The 16220-nt window shown below is 38.6% G+C and overlaps 1 protein-coding gene across 1 annotated transcript; it reads right to left on the bottom strand.

Moving 5' to 3' along the window:
• Window positions 1–12452: 12452 nt before the first annotated feature.
• Window positions 12453–15320, bottom strand: LOC105959712 (putative arabinosyltransferase ARAD1). The gene is made up of 4 exons (XM_012983848.2): window positions 15146–15320; window positions 13669–14917; window positions 13029–13516; window positions 12453–12722 (listed from the first exon to the last, which is right to left on the bottom strand). Exons 2-4 carry the CDS (start codon window positions 14632–14634, stop codon window positions 12518–12520), a joined length of 1659 nt encoding a protein of 552 aa, XP_012839302.2. The 5' UTR covers window positions 14635–14917; window positions 15146–15320; the 3' UTR covers window positions 12453–12517.
• Window positions 15321–16220: the final 900 nt, after the last annotated feature.

The following is a 16220-nucleotide window of genomic DNA, read 5'->3' as shown; positions in this document are numbered from 1 at the left end:
TGAAAATAATCTATGAGCAATTAAGGTAAAATTTGAAGAGGTTAAAAAAAACTAATTAATGTTTGATTAAAATTATGAAGTGATGAATAATATCAGCAATTAATTAGAAACTTGAAGAATATGATTATTAATAAATATCACGGGTAAATTACAACCACCCCTATGGTCAAATTACGAAAATCCCATCTTGTTTGGATAATTACAATTATCCCCTCAATTCCTTAAATTTAGTGGAATATTCGAGATTATATGAAATATTATAACTTTTGCACCCGTTGTATCCCATTCGAACTCTCCATTTTGAAGCAAGATGATCATAATATGTGTTTTTTGGCTTGTATATGTCAGATTGTGGTGCATCAAAAAAACTGTATTTTTACACAAGACGAGTACAAACTAGAGCACATTCCACGAAATCTAGATGATTATATTGAAGTTAATACCATAAGGGTGGAGGTGTACGAAAAAATCATAGTTGAGAGGGTAGATGTGATTATCCAAACAAGATATTTTTTTTTTTATAAATCGACCATACGTGAGGAGGTGTTTGTAATTTACACTAAATATCACTCATGATTATCCTTGATATTCTATATGTACAGTTAAACCACTTTAAATTAATACACTCGAACTAACAAAATTTTATTAATTTAGTGCAAATTTAATTATCAAACTAATAATTTGATACGTGTTTACCGAGTTGGGAATAAAAAAAAGGGTTAATAAGATATAACCCCCTCATTAAGAAAAATATTAGGACTAAACACCTTACATTATTTTTAATGGGTCAAACCCCCTCTAAAATGTTAATTACTGAACTACCCCCACAATTTGTAATAGCAATGACCCCCCACCGTTTTCCCCAAAAACTGCATATCCTCAACCATTTTCTTCAATATAATTTCTCCCCCATTTTTCGGTGGTCTGCTATAATTATGCCACGAAAATCGCCCCAACACAAACTGTAATATATATCGGATCGTTTCTAATTTCCAACAATTGCCCTAGTTTGCTACATTTGTTAGAAGCAAAAAAAACCAGAAAACCATTATTATGGGAATCAAAAAGAAAACCAGAAAACCAAAAAAATAAACAATGGTGAAAGACGGCAAGAAGAAGACAGATAGTTTCCTATACACCCATCGCTCTCACCGACTTCTATTAACCTACTTTTGTGCATTTACCCCATGATTTCTCTTTTTGACAACATTCTCAGCGACTACGAAGGACAAATCGAAGTCTCCTACATCAACGGTATGCAACAATACGCAACGACCATATGCGACGGTTCGGAATTCTTCCATGGTTGATTACTAAAAAATGAATTTTGTAAACAAGCTTGTTTTTTAGATCTACAGATCTATGGTCGCACTATTTTTTGACTCATAAATATTTGTTTCCTATGAAATTTGTTTTATCACAGTCCACAACAAAGAAGAGATCATTGTTGTCGAAAAACATAAAATATTGTAATCGTCTACAGTCAGAATCAACTATAGAATTGGATAGTTCACTATACTTTTCCCAAAGTCAACTATAAAAATTAGATAGTCAACTATAATTTTTACGATGTCAACTATAAAAAATTGGTAGTTAACTATATTGTTGCCAGAGTCAACTACAAAAATGAGATAGTCAACTATAATTGTTCCGATGTCAACTATAAAACAATTGGTGGTCAACTATAATTTTTTCATTAATTCACTATATTATTTTTCAATTTAGGATACTATGGTGTTATAAAATCGAATACTCATGATAAAAATTTAATCTCCGGTGAAAACATGTGTTTCATAGAGTAGAAAATAAATTGATTTCAACGATAAAAAAATGAGATGTAGAAGAAAAGATGAAGTAGTGAGAACAAATAGAGAAAAATAAAGAGAAAAAATGAAAGAGAAACATACGAGAGCAGAGGAAATAAGGGAAGAGAGAAAAGAGAGAGAAGATGAGAGAGGAGAGAGAGAGAGAGAAGAAGAAGAAGAATAAAAGAACACGTCAAAGGTGAGGAAAAAAAGGAAGAGAGAGAATTTAATGGAGAATATTAAATGACGGATAATAGAAAAGTAAGGAGAAGAGAGAGAAAGTAGGAGAAAAATATTCACAAAAAATGGCATAATATGCATTAACATAAACTAAGGGGGGGGGGGGGGGGGGGGGGGGGGGGGTCACACAATTCAGAAAATATTAAATGGGTTTGTTTACAAATGGTGAATTATAAATTGAGGCCAAACTATATTATTTTACCTAATGAGGGGGTTATCCCTCATTTTCCCTAAAAAAAATATATTATTTAGACAAAATTATTAATTTATCGAATTTTTATATCCGTTAACTTAATATGGGCTTTAATTGGATCTGAGCTTATAATTGTCGACGCCCATTAAATTTATAGTTCATTGGGCTAGACCTGTAAAAAAAGAAACAATTTTGTAAATAGTTGATTATTTTGGCAATTCGGCCCGTAATCAACACACAATTTTTATTTGTAAAATACAGAGTGGGTAGAAATGTAATTTTCGCGCACCCCGGGTTAGTATAAAGATAAAACCTCCTTTTAGGGTTTATTCTTTTCCATTGTTGCACATCGAACAATTTCTGCCGCCGCTGCAACTCTCTGTTCTTTCGTTTCTCAGGTTCGTTCACACACCGCCATGCTTCTCTGATATGTATATATAATAACTATTTTCAGATCATACATGACGAATCATTCTACTTGGATGCAATGGAAAACGATAAAGAACTTAAGAAGATAAGAGAGCTTTGTTTGTATTGCTTGAATGTCTTGGATTTGTTGGATGATTACAAATGAATTCCTTACTCATATTTATACTAGGCCACTCCTTAGTGGACGGTGGAGATATATTTGATCTAATGGCTAGGAGTGGTTCACTAGAACACTCCAAAGAATTCCTACAAAATATCTACAAAGGAAGGGTTCTAGAGAGCTTTCTAGAATCCTACAAGGATCTCTACCAATTGTTGGTTGTAATACCTACACGCAAGTGCACGTATCGTACAAGTAATATAATGGACTAAAAGTCCGAGTATCGATCCCACAGAGAATATTTAATAATTTTATTTTAAACGCTAAATTCTACCAATTATGATCAAGCCCACCCTACACAGTCGAAAATTTAGCAATTATTCTAAATTAAATCAAAAGTAATTAAACAAGCAAAAGCACGAAAGCAATTAAAAACGAAGATTTATCAGAGAAAACAAGCCTAGAATTTTATTCTTCCCCTTATATGATTATTAATTCTCCAATTCCTTCAATTATGCAAGTCATTAAATCGGATAACTAACCTGAGATGCTAAATTAATCATAATCCGCTTCCGCGTGTATTACGATTCTAATACTCTAGATTCAATTATTGTATTCCTACGCAATTAAATCTAAAACACATCATGAAGCATAAATCTCAATAATGGCTACCTAAGAGATTAACTATATTCCTATGTAATATCACAAAGGCTCTTCTACAACAGTTCTAATTATTAACCCGATCTTCCGATTCATGCGATTAACAATAACATAAAAGTACATAAAGTGATCAAGTTCATGCACTTAATAAAATAAGAAGAAGAAATAATCTGGAATAAAAACTTGCATAAAATCATGGAAAAAGGTTCATAAAATCCCACATAGGGTTCGAAATAAAATCCTTGAATTAAAAGAGTTAGCTACTCATGATTAAAGTAAAAACGAAATTAAAATAAATCATGGAAGATAAATCTATGCTTGGAGTATTCGAACCCTTCGTCTTCGTTATTGCTTCTTTTCTCTTGAAATTGCGTAAAAAGATGGATCCCCAATTGTGTGCTTGAATTGATCTTTTATAGGGTGGAAACGTTGGAGAAAAATACAGTTTCCTTGTGCAATTAGAATTCATTTACCGCGCATCTACGTCTTCTCAGACGGCCGTTGTTGAGTGTAGATTTTACACTCAATACGTTTACTTTACGTGGATCTTTTGTTTAGATTTAATTATATTTGTGCTTTAATTGATTAATTTTGTGTTTTATAGGTGAAAAACGAGAATTAAGTGTCCATGAAGGAAAAAGATCAAAAAGAAAGGAAAAAGTTGCAAATAAGGAAATAAATCAAATTGGAAGAAGGAATCTCGCCACAGTTTTGGGAGTGTTCACCATTTCAAGCATATTTCTCTCATACAAACTCTGAATCAAGTGATTTTGGCGGCATTGGAAAGCTAATTTCAAGTTCTACAATTCTTATTTACACAACATTCCAAAATTCGGACTCCAACATGGCGAAAATTGAAGAAAAAATCATGATGGGGAAAGTGGCCGAAATTGGTTCCTATTAGGTTTCCACTACTTCCTTATCAAGAAAAGCCTATAAAAGCAACATGTCTCTACACCATAGGCATGGAATTTGACACCACAAGAGGCGAAGAACGAATATCGAAGACTCAAGCATATTTTTTCTTATTTCTTTTATTAATTCTATTTTGTTTATCATAAGAACTACGAGCAGCTAAATCTTTTATTTCTAGGATTTTATTTTGAACCCTGATATGCCTAATTGCCCCAACCCAATGGGCCTACAAATTATTTACCTACTGGGCCACGAGCCCAATATCGAAGACCATTATCACCAAGGCCCAATCACCTTCAAGTAAGGTTTGGGCCCGACAATCTCAACTAAGCTATAAATAAAGGTTTGAATTCATTCCTTAAGGTACGTCCTATTAACTGAGCAATACTACAATACGTATTCTCTGGACTATTTCTATGATCAGCACGTCTGACTTGAGCGTCGGAGGGGTTTCCGCCGGATCAACCCCCGGCGTAGTTCACATGTGTTCATTTCGCAGGTACCTCAGGATCATCAAGTTGTCAAGCTACTGATCTGCTTTGCTCTCCCAGTTCGTTTTCTACACTACCCCAGGTGATCTAAGTAATTAGCATCATCATTTTGGCGCCGTCTGTGGGAACGATGCAAACCAGATCACGTAGCCAACAAGATCCTCCTGAGGCGTCTGCTCGGAGAGAAAATGACACAGCTAACGACCTCCCACCTCGTGGAGGCTCTGGCTTGCCACCTCCTCCACATCCCATGGATCCACCTCGCGAGGTTCAGGTGATCCCCCTCGGGACCCACCACTCGCCGATCCACCACTCCCTGCTCCTCGAATGGTAAATAACCGAGGATGCGCTTCAACGCATGATAGCATAAGCTTCAACTCGCGCTGCCACAGAGGCCGTGACTCAATATATCGCCACGATGGGAGCAAATGCTCCCAACGCGATACCAGCACCTGCTCCACATGTGGAGCTACCTATGGCACCACCGCCATCGACTCCCTGGGGGCTTACATAGCCACCCATGCCACCACCGCCATCGACTCCCTGGGGGCTTACATCGCCCCCAAAATATTTCGTTCGCCAAGGGTTATCGACTCCCCGGGGGCTTACATCGCCCCCAAAATATTTCGTTCGCCAAGGGTTATCGACTCCCTAGGGGCTTACATCTGCTCCCAAAATATTTCGTTCGCCAAGGGTTATCGACTCCCTGGGGGTTCACATTGCCCCCAAAACATTTCATTCGTCATAGCAGGAGCCAACGCTCCTCCTCGTGAGGCCCCACTGGGTCCCCAACATGATCAATTTCTACTTACTTCTCGAACGGTTCAGATAACCGAAGAAGACCTTCAGCGTATGATCACGGAAGATTCAACTCGTGCTGCCACTTAATCAGTGGCACCATATATCGCCAAGGTGGGGCATCTCACCCCAGTGGTTCGTGATCGCCTCATCCTAAATGGGGGGCTATCCCATCCTAAAGTTGGGCATCTCATCTCAAGGGTGGTACATCCACTGACCTTTCATCCCCAAGGGGGTGCACATGCCATCTCAAGGAACGAGGATAATCTTCCCACTAAAAAAATAGAACATCCCCAAGGGGGTGCACATCCCATCTCAAGGAACGAGGATAATCTCCCTACTCAAAAAATAGAACATCCCCAAGGGGGCGCACATCCCATCTCAAGGAACGAGGATAATCTCCCTACTTAAAAAATAGAACATCCCCAAGAGGGGTGCACATCCCATCTCAAGGAACGAGGGTAATATCCCTATTCAAAAAATAAAACATCCCCAAGGGGGTGAATATCAACCAAATAAAAAAGAAAAAGAAGAAAGATGAAGAAGAAAGAAGAAGAAAAAAAGAAGATGAAGAAAAAAGAGAAGAAGAAAGAAGAAGAAAAAAAAAACAAGAAAAAGAAGAAGAAAAAAGAAGATGAAGAAAAAAAAAAACAAGAAAAAGAAGTAGAAGAGAAAAAAAGAAGAAGAAAAAAAGAAAGAAAAGAAGAAGAAAAAAAGAAAGAAAAGAAGAAGAAGTAGAAGAGAAAAAAGAAGAAGAAAAAAGAAGAAAAGAAGAAGAAAAAAAGAAGAAAAGAAAAAAAAACAAAAACAAAAAAACACAAGGAAGCGCGCGCACATCAGCACCGCGCGGTTGGCCCAGAATCCTCGGTCCGCGCGCGCGCGAAAAAAAAAAAAAAAAAAAAAAAATCGCCAGAACGCGCGTGCATGTCACGCGCCCAGCTGTACTGCGCATCTGCCTCTGCGCGCGTGCATCGCACGCGCCCGTTGTCTCTCACCGCGCGTGCGTTGCACGCGCCCGCACTCTCTCTCTCCCTCGCGCGTGCCTTGCACGCGCCAACGCCCTGTCTCCTCCGCGCGTGCACTGCACGCGCCCGCGCTCTCTCTCCTCCGCGCGTGCAGTGCACGCGCCCGCGTGACACCTACCGCGCGCCCCCCCCCTACCCCAGCCTCAAAGCGCGCGCTCCCCCCTTACCCCAACCTCAAAGCGCGCGCTCCCCACCTACCCAGCATCAAAGCGCGCGCCCACCTCCCGCTACTCACTTACTTGCGCGCAATTTGCACTATGCACCACCAAATCGCATGCCGTTTTCACCTCGCTTTACCAAATCGCGCGAGAATTTCAACGCGCTCCACCAGATTGCGCGAGCTCTTTAACGCACCTACCAAATTACGTTCAAAAAAAAAAAAAATTATCCACACCATGCTAGCGATTAACGCAAGACTACAACACCGATCTACTCTCAATACGATCCGGTACCCCTTTCTACTTGGCTCCCACATCGTCTCGAGAGTGGGGGGCTTGCGAGACAACTCCCACGAGGAGCCAACTCGCTCAATACTACCACCCGCAGCGAGACAACTCCCACGAGGAGACCACTCGCTCCATCCTACAACCCGCAGCGAGACAACTCCCACGAGGAGCCAACTCCCTCGGGTCTACGAAACCATAGCGAGATAATTCCCACGAGGAGACCACTCGCTCCGTCCTCTAACCCGTTGCGAGATAACTCCCACGAGGAGACAGCTCGCTCTATCCTACAACACATAGCGAGACAACTCCCACGAGGAGACCACTCGCTCCATCCTACAACCCGCAGCGAGACAACTCCCACGAGGAGCCAACTCCCTCGGGTCTACGAAACCATAGCGAGATAACTCCCACGAGGAGACCACTCGCTCCGTCCTCTAACCCGTTGCGAGATAACTCCCACGAGGAGCCAACTTGCGCAGTAATACAACCCACCGCGAGACAACTCCCACGAGGAGCAAAACTCGCTCGGTCCTACAACCCCTTACAAGGAAACTCCCACGAGGAGCCAACCCCCTCGGGTCTCAAAACCACAACGAGATAACTCCTACAAGGAGACCACTCGCTCCATCCTATGACCCGCAGCGAGATTACTCCCACGAGGAGCCAAGTCGCTCGGTACTACAACCTACAGCAAGATAACTCCCACGAGGAGACAACTCGATCGGTACCCCAACCCGCAGCGGGACAACTCCCACGAGGAGCCAACTCGCTCGATACTACAAATCCGTTGCAAGGCAACTCCCACGTGCAACCACCTCGCTCGATAATAAGACTCGCTGCGAAACAACTCCCACGAGGAGACAACTCGCTCAGAGCAACCTCAATCCAAACGCGCCTAAATCGCGCATCATCCAATGCTCCTACAACTTCGCTCAAGACAACTCTCTCGAAGAGCCAACTCGCTCGATACTACAACCTGCAGCGAGACAACTCCCATGAGGAGACAACTCGCCCGAAATTCACCATATAATCGCAAGCTCAAGTTAGCACGATTACAACCCTAGAAGCACTTAGAGATATTATGAGAATCTATATAGCCTGGCCAGCTTGATTACTCAAATTTATCTACTTGTTTTCGATGGGTCATTCATTAAAACGTGGCCACGGTCCAAACATACTTAAGACCCACGAGGTCTAACAAGGGGCACGACCCCCATATAAAAAAAAAAAAAAAATCTTGAGAGTCTGATCCCTTCCTCAAGTACATCATGCACAAGGCTATATGTAAACACATATAAGCAACGCGTCAAAACATTGACAATGTCGAAAAATAACAACTCCCACGAGGAGAATACTAGCTCCGTGCTACTACATTATCGTGAGACAACTTCCACGATGACATAACTCGATCAACTCTATTACCCCAGAGACAACTCCCACGAGGAGATTACTTGATCCGTGCTACTACATTATCGCGAGACAACTCCCACGAGGAGATAACTCGATCAACACTATTACCTCGCGACGAGACAACTCCCACGAGGAGATAATTCGCTACTACATCGTCGCGGGACAAAACCGACGACTCAAAATTAACTTACATCGCGACAACTTGGTCGCGCTACGCGCCAACGCGCATTTACGCCCCTCCGACACACGCTCCAACGCGTTATCACACACCATTGACTACTACAATATTTACTCTCGACACGATATGTCGCCCATTTCAACATGACCCCCACATCGACTCGAGAGTGGGGGGCTTAATGATATGCCTAATTGCCCCAACCCAATGGGCCTACAAATTATTTACCTACTGGGCCACGAGCCCAATATCGAAGACCATTATCACCAAGGCCCAATCACCTTCAAGTAAGGTTTGGGCCCGACAATCTCAACTAAGCTATAAATAAAGGTTTGAATTCATTCCTTAAGGTACGTCCTATTAACTGAGCAATACTACAATACGTATTCTCTGGACTATTTCTATGATCAGCACGTCTGACTTGAGCGTCGGAGGGGTTTCCGCCGGATCAACCCCCGGCGTAGTTCACATGTGTTCATTTCGCAGGTACCTCAGGATCATCAAGTTGTCAAGCTACTGATCTGCTTTGCTCTCCCAGTTCGTTTTCTACACTACCCCAGGTGATCTAAGTAATTAGCATCATCAAACCCTATGTGGGATTTATGAACCCTTTTTTTTTATGATTTTATGCAAGTTTTAATTCTGGATTATTTCTTCTACTTTTTTTATTAGGTTCATGAAACTGGCCGCTTTATGTGCTTTTATGTTTTTGTTAATCGCATGAATCAGAAGTTCGGGTTAATAATTAGAACTGTGGTAGAATAGCCTTTGTGGTATTAACATAGGAATATAGTTAATCTCTTAGGTAGCCATTATTGAGATTTGTGCTTAATGTTGTGTTCTAGAATTAATTGCGTAGGAATACAGTAATTAAATCTAGAGTATTAGAATTGTAATACACGCGGAAGCGGATTATGATTAATTTAGCATCTCAGGTTAATAATCCGGGTTAATTACTTGCATAATTGAAGGAATTGGAGGAGTAATAATCACATAGGGGGAAGAATAAAATCCTAGGCTTGCTTTCATTGATTAAATCTTCCCTTTTAATTGCTTTCTTGCCTTTGTCTTTTTAATTTGCTAAATTTAGTTTAGTTAATTTAGTTTATTAATCATCTTCCGACAGTGTAGGGTGGACTTGATAATAATTGCTAGGGTTTAGCGTCTAGAATTAAATAATTAAATATTCTCTGTGGGATCGATATCCGGACTTAATTGTCCACTTTATTACTTGTACGATATGTGCACTTGTGTGTAGGTATTACACCCAACAGCCGTCTCAATTTAGAGACTTTGTTCTTCCCAGGTAAATATTCGGACGGCCGTCCGAATTCAAGTGTATTTCTCGGACGGCCGTCTAGGCTCTTGTTCTTCAGATTTTTGACTTCTTCACTTTTCGCCCATATTGTCACCTAAATTGGAGTTTTGATCCTCTATTTATCCAATTCTTCAATTTGTACCTAAACAACAATAAGTCAACACTTTAAGCACCAATTATCAATAAAATACATCAAAAGATCTAATTAAATGATATGATTAAGTATAAAAATATATATTTAACAAAATAATATCACGTGCATACCACGGGGGAAAAATGCTAGTTATAACATTATTGTGGTTGATAGTCATATTACTCTCAACCTCACTAATATTACTCTAGAAGCTTATAAGGTGTATTATCGAAGTTTAACCAAACGGGCTCTTAATCATCGCACCACTCGTGAAGCTTTGTCTAAACTTTTTACTAAAATTATTTAATCGGTACATTATTCCAACCCCAACAATACTAGAACTCCACTTGCCATAACATTTATGACTTATTAACTATGCTGCACGGACACGGATACGTGGACACGGCAATACGCGGATACGGACACGGTGATACGGCATTTCCAAAAAACTAGGATACGGACACGCGGGGGATACGCGTAAATATAAAAAATATAGGGGTATATTTATAAATAATAAAAATATAGGGGTACATTTATAAATTATAAAAAATATGTATAAGTCGTCATCGCATAAGAAAACCGCTCACCCTTGTTACTCGTGTTCTTGGTCGCCGTCCATGCTAGACTTTTGGAGTTTTGGGTGGACTCACAAAGAAAACAAAGGAAATGTGTATTACATAGAGAAGAAAATCGCATTTTTTTTTATTAGGGCTCTTTCTTAAAACGTAAGAGAAGTGTCCCAACTTTTTTAAAATTGTGGACATTGCCCGACACGGGTGTCCTACTATTAGCGAAAGTACGACACGGCCCGACAAGAGTGTCCGAGAAGTATCCGGGTGTGTCCGAGTGTCTAGGTGTTGGATACGGGGACTTTTCACCTTCTAGAAGTGTCCGTGCAGCATAGCTTATTAAGTATTAAATCACTCACTAAAATTTAATTGTCTTCCATACTATATACTTCATATTAATTCAAGAAACGATACTTCAAAACTAAACCATGTGAGGAAGTAAAGAGAAAAGGAGAATTGGAAAAAAGAAAAGAAGGAAAAGAAAGAGAAATTGTATGTGTAAGAAATTTGAAAATTGAGGAGTTCAATTTTGGCAGTTATGAGTAATGCAAGAATTTAAAGGAAGAAGCAAAAGAAAAGCATAAAGGAAAGCACAAGAAACCAAGACTCTCATTTTTTAGTACATAGATAGAAGAGCATAACTATTCTAAAGTTGAGTTTAACATATATATATAAAGCAATAAAATGCTTGGTATTTTTGGGGGGGAAAATATATATATATATATGTATATATATTATTTTTATTTATTTATTTAATTTTTGTTTTCTTTTCTTTTAGAGGTAACCCCAACATACAACTTTATCTTGCTTTCTTGAAACTGTAGCAGCAACCTTAACTTTGGCTGGCTTGTGTCTCAATTCTTGCAAACAACTAAATATATCTTGTTTGTACATTCTTTAATTACCCTTTTTTTATTGGGACAAATTTAAGAACTTTATACCTGCTACAGTTTTTGTTCTTGTCAGTCATTGTCTATAATCTTATATGATATAGTTCAATTAGTTATTTAGTTAATTAGTAGTTATTTCAATTCATTTTCGGCTAATTCAAGAACTAATATCTAGTGCATTTTCATCGAATACGATTGTCCATGTAGACGTGCGTACATTGCCTCCCGTATCTAATTCTTTTAGCCCAAAACGACTAATAAAATGAGCTAGGCCGTTTTCTTTGTTCTAACACATGACATAAAAGTATATAAACAATTTTCTTCCAACTCTTATAGATGCAAATTTATAGCATATCCACTAAATCATCGCTCTTCTATTCTCTACTTGAAGTTGAAAGAAATCGTACGAATAATACGCATTCATTAGTAAAATTACCAAAATACCCCCGGGCCATATTTGGTGGGCCCTAAGCAGACGGCCACGCGTGTGTGTATTGCGACAAATCGTACGAATAATACGCATTCCTTACAAAAATTACCAAAATACCCCCGGCACATATTCGGTGGGGCCCCCTAAGGAGACGGCCACGCGTGTGTGTATTGCGACGAGACCGAAGGGGATTGGTCCAAAAGAGCAAAGATTCTTGGCTTCTGAAGAATGATGTATTCCAAACTAACTTTTGGTTCAAACATATGACAGAGTCTTCTAAAACAGCCTTAATTTTAGCTTCTGCTTATGATTGGGGAAGTGAATCTAACTTGTCTACATATTCTTTCTTCTCTTACCCTTTTTTTCTGCTTTATTGCTTTAATTTATCCCCACAAATTTTGCAAACAAAAGAGATGAAATTACACTAAACAAAAAAAATCAGCCATTTGCCTATTCTTCCATCATTGTCTTAAACACGAAAATGGGGTGCTTAAGTTATTATAGGATCGTCGTTCTTGCAGTCTTTTGCATCGGGTTTTTGTCCCTTCAACCGGAGAACGTTTCGGGCTCGAGAAATAGTTCTCGGTTCTTGAACGCCGCCTTTGTCTCTCAAGACTTGAATATCGCGCCTTCGCCTTCGAAAACTTTCAACCCCAACGAGTCGCAAAAGAGAAGAGTTCGTCGTGGATCCGACCCTATTCACAACAAGTGCTGATTCATCATACATATATATATATATATATATATATATATATATATATATATATTAATTATAGGTTAGTGTTCTTTTTTATTTTGGTTTGATTGTTTCATTTAATTTGTTGAAATCAGTACAATTTAGGTTCTTACATAGCACAAATACTGTTTACTTTAGAACAGAGAAAATAGTTCTTGATCTTTCTGATATATAAAATCCTCAGTGTGTGTGTGTGTGTGTGTGTGTGTGTGTGTGTTTTAAAAAAAGTAGTTACAGCCTCAACCGAAACTGCGATCTGGTGTACCTATTCTTACGGTGCACACTCAACCGATTCGGCACTTTCTTTCTAGAAACCGTCTGCCAAATCATATCAACAGCGTCGTTGTCTCTCGACGGAAATTCGTACTCAAAGCGTCCGCTAATCTCCTTCAACTTCTCCCACATTCTACTCCACCTCTCGTTCTTCACGCCTCGTAGAATACTCAAAAGATGCCCTTTTCGGACAGCATCTTTCGCTCGGACAAACACGCAGAACTCCGAGTAGTCGAGGATGTCTTCGAATGGAAGCTCGATCTCGTCGCTGATTATTACGGGAACGCAGTGAGTGGCGATTGCATCGAAGAGTCGATTCGAAGAAGGAGTGTCGCCTGCAATGTTTAGGCAGAATTTTGAGTTGGCCATACCTTTACCCGCCTCTCTTACACCGATCGATTGGTGCGCACTTCCGAATGTGAAATGGACGTCTTTTTCGTTTTTTAGAAGATAGTATAGCTCGTGACGGATCGCTCCACCCTATATATATGTATAATATATTAAACAAATTTATGTATTCGTATTATATTCACCGAATAAGATCAATCAATTAGTGCTCCAAATTTCAAGAACCCATACAAAACATTAATACAACATTATCACAAACGAAGGGGGGATAGATAATCACTTACATCTTTCCGATAAATTGCGCCTTGGAAATACGCCAAAATCGGCCGCTCATCGAACGAGGGCGAATTATTCGCCGCAATAGACCTCACCATATGCTTGTACGGAGCAATCACATCCTTCTTCAGGTTAGCTATTTTAGTCGAGTATCTCCCGAAATCCGATAGCACAAACATGCAAGAACCGAGTTTTCTCCTCGCAATCAACATGCTATTCGGGTGGTGTGCAACAATCAAATGATCTTTTCCCCTCGATCTTTTCCACTCTTTCGTTTTGACCAAAAAGTCAACCAATTCCTCCTGCAAAACTTTATCTCCACTACCTTTTCGATTTTGCCGGTGCTTCGAAAATCGGTTGTAACTCAAAGACGAGAAAAATGGCACGAAGATCACATCCGCTTCGCTCGAATTCTCTACTCTAATTGCAGTGCATGGCCTAACTATATCTTTATTACTTGATAAAAGATCGAGCGTTAGCCAATACTCTGTGCTATGCTGCAGATTTAGTCCTCCAGGGTAAGATGGTAATTTCACGCGGTCGGTTAAACTAGGCCACGTTTGGTTTGTGGGTGCATTCCATCCCAACAACCCAAAGTGGAATTTGGGCGGCAAGTCGTACATATATACCTTAAGACGAGCTTCGGTTTTGTCACATTTTCTCGTTATATGTTTTTCTTCCGGTTCATCGACACTAATAGTGTCTTGTTTATTATTTAAAGTGTCGTTCGGGAAAACGGGACTTTTGACAGGGCTTTCTAGTGCATCAACTACTTTGGCACTCGGGATTTGATAATTAACTGATGCGTTACTTACCAAATTCGGTATTAATTGAAGAACCGATTTGGGAACGAACGAATTTTCTTCGAACTCGATAAGGGATAACGAAGAGGAGATCAATAGAAACATCGAAAAGGCTATTAGGAAAGAAAGAAGCCTTGAGGATAGTATGCTCTTTTCGGAAATCGAAAACATTCTCGAAAATTCTGAACTAAAAATTCAATGTGTTTTGTTTTAAAAAACCCAATGACTTATTTCTACTTCTGTAAAAAAGAAAAGAGAAATAAATTCTTAAGCCCACATGCAAAACCCAAGAATCTGGCCTTTTTTGAAAGGTTTCTTGAAATTGTATACCCAATTCTTGATTACATATTACAGTGTACTACTAACCCTAACAATTGTACTAAACCCAGAACTTAATTATCCTTAAATTGACATAGAAAACACAATCAGTATGCCAGAATCCCAAAATCTCAACCTGCAGAGGTGGTAATAAATAGTAAAAAAAAATTAAAATTAAATTAAATTAAATTAAAGATTAGATTTTAATCAACAAGGAAAAAAAACCCAGAATCACAAATGTAAAACAAAATATATATATATGATCAAGAACCAATGTTTTAAACGTGGGAGATCAAGAATTCATCATATATATACTTTTAATATTCAGAAGAAAAGGAAAAAGGTGGCAAGAAAACAAAAATACCTTAAGCTTCGTTTCTGATCGAAAATTAAGAATAATTGTAATGAGATTCTTTTACGCTGATGATTAAATTAAAAGAGTTATTTGATTTACATTTTATATATAATATAAAAAAGAAATTAAGAAATACGAAATTGATTTGGGTAGAGTAGGTTGGACAGAGTTTTCTCGTGTCTGTTGTCCAAATGGCACTATGATGAATCTGCACGTAATGAATAACTTATTTATTTTTATTTTTATTTCTATTGGGAAATGAAAAACTTTGCGTGTAAGTGCATGGGGTTGTTTAGTTGACCAACGACTTTTTTTTTCTTTTTTTACGTGTATGTATTAGGTTCAACTGATTTAACTAATTCACCAAAGAAATAAAATAAAAAAATAAATTAAACAAATAATCTTTGCATATGCTTAATGTGGAATTAGGTGGTGTTTGCAAAAGCTTATTCAATAAATAGAAGTTAGTGATTTTAAGTTAAGTGAGTATTTTAAAAAAAAAAGTTAAGTAAGTATAAAGTTAGTAATTGTGACTTAAGTGACAATTTTATCCTTGCCCACTCTAACAACTCAAGTTTCAGGTGACATTTTGAGCCGGAAATTGCACTAGGGTGCACTTTGCCAAGAAAATATAAATTGAAGGGTGCATTCTCCTATTATTTTAATTTAAGGGTGCATGGTGTCAATGCGGTGTAATTAAAGGGTTCAAAATGTCAATTACCCCTTAAGTGAATATTGTTGGTGGTAATACCTACACGCAAGTGCACGTATCGTTGTTGGGATTTATTATTTAATATATTATTTAATTATTAGTTAGTTAGTATTTTATTATTAATTAATTAGCATAGTATAATTAGATTGAATATAGCCGTGAGTTAGTAGTGGTTAGGAGATTATTAGGTATTTAATTAGTATAGGTAATTATCTTTTCTAGTTAGATTAGGATTCTAGGGTTTTATTATCTTTAAATAGTCGTATTGTGCTAGGGTTTTATAATGAAGAGAAATAATAAACAAGAGTTTTCTTACGTTCAGTAAAGAAATCTTATGATACACAAGAGATCGCATCAATTGGTATCAGAGCG

Source organism: Erythranthe guttata, chromosome 9, assembly GCF_056151865.1.
Source record: "Erythranthe guttata isolate IM_541 chromosome 9, IM_541, whole genome shotgun sequence".
Taxonomy (NCBI): domain Eukaryota; kingdom Viridiplantae; phylum Streptophyta; class Magnoliopsida; order Lamiales; family Phrymaceae; genus Erythranthe; species Erythranthe guttata.
The sequence above is the reverse complement of the archived record's forward strand: the minus strand, read 5'-3'. Positions and strand labels throughout refer to the sequence as shown.